The following is a 3,002-nucleotide window of genomic DNA, read 5'->3' on the forward strand; positions in this document are numbered from 1 at the left end:
TTACCAAAGCATTTCATTTACCATCATCCTACGGTGTTGAAGTTCTCTCTCGCCTTCTGCCGCATCACTCTGATAATTATCATTAAGAATCCGAAAATTTTTCTTAAACCAAATACTAATTTTGTAATATTTTTCAAAACCTTTAAAACAAGTTCAATCTAAATGAGTCCATTATTTAAAACTTTTTCAAAAGAGTAAAAAATTATTTATTTGTAAATCAATAACTTTAAAGCATGATTTTCCTAGATTCATTAAAATCCTTATATCAGGAACTTTCTATTTGAATCCCTTTTTGATAAGTTAACTTACAAACCAAAATCACAAGTTAATAGAATCATAGAACTCACTTTCCTTTATAAATTGTATCATTTAATAAAAAAGTTCCAATCCTAGTTTCAAAACCAAATCATTTAATCCAAAGTTTCAAACCAAATTAAAAAATCATTCTAAGATTTTAAAACTCTTTCAACACAAACGGAGATATTCTATACTATGAAAATAAGTTAAGGATTGGTTACCGGCTTCATAATTACCTCTACCTTGTTGTTGTGATCGACCCGCCTCATGTGTTCCTTGGTGTGGACAATCTCTAACCAAATGTTCCGGTGCATTATACTTGTAACGTAGTTTCATACCCAACCGGCATGGCTTATTCGGATGGTAGTTCCCACACTCCTGAAATTTAATATTAGAGGAGTAAGCTTTTGACCACTTCCCTTTACCATTTCTCTTGACGTTTTGTCCCCTCGGTCCAAGATAATCGTCACATTCCCTATTAGTGTTTCCTCCACGAGTGTCTCTTGACGAGGCTACCGTCTGTGCATATTCCTCACAACTCTCGATTTGTTCACCAGATCGGAGAAAATCCAAATCTCCAAAGGAGTCATAACAGTCATGATGTTATCCTTCAATCCCCTTTAATACTTGATGCACTTCCAACTTTCATAGGTCTCTGGGGCACCCTGACACACCCTAGAGTACCTATAGAGCTCCTCAAATCGGCTAGTATAGTCCGCCACAGATAAGGAACCATGCTTCATCTGCATAAGTTCCATCTCCTTCGCTTCCTTTGTAGATTCAGAAAAGTACTTCTTGTAGAACGCCATTTGAAATGCATCCCAAGAGATTTCTGCATTCAAAAGTCGCATCAACTGGCACTCTCCTTGCCACCAATGTTGTGCCTCTCTTAACAGTTGATAAGCCAAAAACTCCACGTATTGGTTAGCCAGGACATGTTGAGCCTGTAGTGCGTGCTCCATAGCTCGGAACCAATTGTTCGCTTCAGTTGAGTTGGTCGAACCTTTGAAAGTTGGTAGATGAACCTTCAGAAACGAAGCCAAAGTCATTGGAGCACCGCCCAAGTCATTGTCGTTTCCTTCCCCATTTTCGTTCCCATTTCCATTACCGTTCTTGTTTCCCGCCGGTTGACCCAGCCTCTGCACAGCTTGCAGAGTCATAGAAGCATTCGCCTCCATGGTATTCGCAAGATTAGCCATTGCCACCGCGAACTCGGCATGGTTATCGGCCAGTTGCTCATTTCTACTCTCTCTTCGTGAACGTGTATGACCTCGTCCGCGAGTAGCCGTTAGGGTTCCTGTCTACACCAAACGTTCGATATCAAGGTGATCAGTCTCAATATCAAAAGCCTAGTGCTTCAATTATCCCAAAAAAGCACTCATAAACAAGCATGCTATGAAATATCAAGTAGATAACCTAAATAGCATGAAAGAATAATGACCCAGAGTATGCAATGAAGCATAATCGGTCCATCCCCCAGGCTCACAAGGACAAACCGATCTAATACCACTAAATGTAACACCCTAATTACCCTAAACCTTACCTCATGCCATAAAGCAAAGGTTAATCAAGGGTTACGACAATTCTAAGGTTCATACATAAACATATATAGAAGGAATAATAATTCTAGAAGCCCGATGAAGAAAATAAGCTCAAATACGGAATTACAAAGCACGAACATTCACACGAAGCTACAAGCGTAAAAGACATGATCCACTATGTAATGTAACAAGATATATATAATTATATAAGAGTGTAATAATCATAAGATACTAGCCACAGCCCGCGGAGTTTGGGCCGACTAGTTAAATACTGACATACAGAGGTTTAAAAGTAAACAGCTTATACAGAATATCACTCTCAAAGTAGGCCTCTAAGGCAAAAGTAAATACAAAAGTGAGAGTACTAATCAAAATAACCAAATGACCACAAAAAGAATAAGATCCTCCGCTCTGCTACCATCAAACAACTCACTGAAGTGGGTTGTGACTTGCATCTAAAAAAGAATAACAATGTATGGAATGAGAATCGGAGTTTCTCAGTATGTTAACAGTACCCAGTAATATAAGATGTAAGACCCCGGGATGCCAGAGAAAATCCTAGAGCATCATATTAAACAGATATTCAAACTTAACGAAATAAATAGCTTAAACTGTACATAATAAAAAAGGTATCTAATCTTAAGGGATTTCTAACTAAAACTTCACAACCTACCCTCCGTGCGATCCCATCGCCACCGCCTTCCTTACCTCCTCAGCACCTAACAAACACAGCTAATGCTAGTAAGGAAAACACAGGTAGTATTCACACACACACACACACACACACACACACACACACACACACACACACACATGTATATATATAACAAGTAATTTAAGAAGCAAGTAGGCATGTTATACAATTAGGTAAACTCAAGTAATCAAAGCAAGCAAGCATATAGAAGATGCATATGATGAATGTCTGTCCTATTGCCTGTGATATCGCATGTCGGTTATAGTGCCAAACCCGAATTAAAATCCCGATGGCAACTCCTGGATTAGTCTCTCTGTTGCGCATACTTAGGAGGAATAATTTTGAGGGATAAGTGCCCTACCACCTTCTCCTTTCAGAGGGAAAACATTCCGAAGGAGAGTTCCCTACCACCTTCCTTTGGATGCCACATGATTCCGTGGGTTAGTGCCCTACCACCTTGCAACTAAAGA

The 3,002-nt window shown here is 39.1% G+C and overlaps 1 protein-coding gene across 1 annotated transcript; it reads right to left on the reverse strand.

Moving 5' to 3' along the window:
• On the reverse strand, window positions 1-1,496 carry LOC130966123 (uncharacterized). The gene is made up of 3 exons (XM_057890892.1): window positions 962-1,496; window positions 534-872; window positions 1-140 (listed from the first exon to the last, which is right to left on the reverse strand). Exons 1-3 carry the CDS (start codon window positions 1,494-1,496, stop codon window positions 1-3), a joined length of 1,014 nt encoding a protein of 337 aa, XP_057746875.1.
• Between the last annotated feature and the right edge of the window lie 1,506 nt (window positions 1,497-3,002).

Source organism: Arachis stenosperma, chromosome 3 (genome assembly GCF_014773155.1).
Source record: "Arachis stenosperma cultivar V10309 chromosome 3, arast.V10309.gnm1.PFL2, whole genome shotgun sequence".
Taxonomy (NCBI): domain Eukaryota; kingdom Viridiplantae; phylum Streptophyta; class Magnoliopsida; order Fabales; family Fabaceae; genus Arachis; species Arachis stenosperma.

Coding starts and splice junctions, on each gene's coding strand:
- LOC130966123 (XM_057890892.1), bottom strand. CDS start 1,496: ATGGCTAATCTTGCGAATACCATGGAGGCGAATGCTTCTATGACTCTG. Junction 873..961: donor GTACTCTAGGGTGTGTCAGG/GTGCCCCAGAGA, acceptor ACTCCTTTGGAG/ATTTGGATTTTCTCCGATCT. Junction 141..533: donor ATCACAACAACAAGGTAGAG/GTAATTATGAAG, acceptor CTTGTTTTAAAG/GTTTTGAAAAATATTACAAA.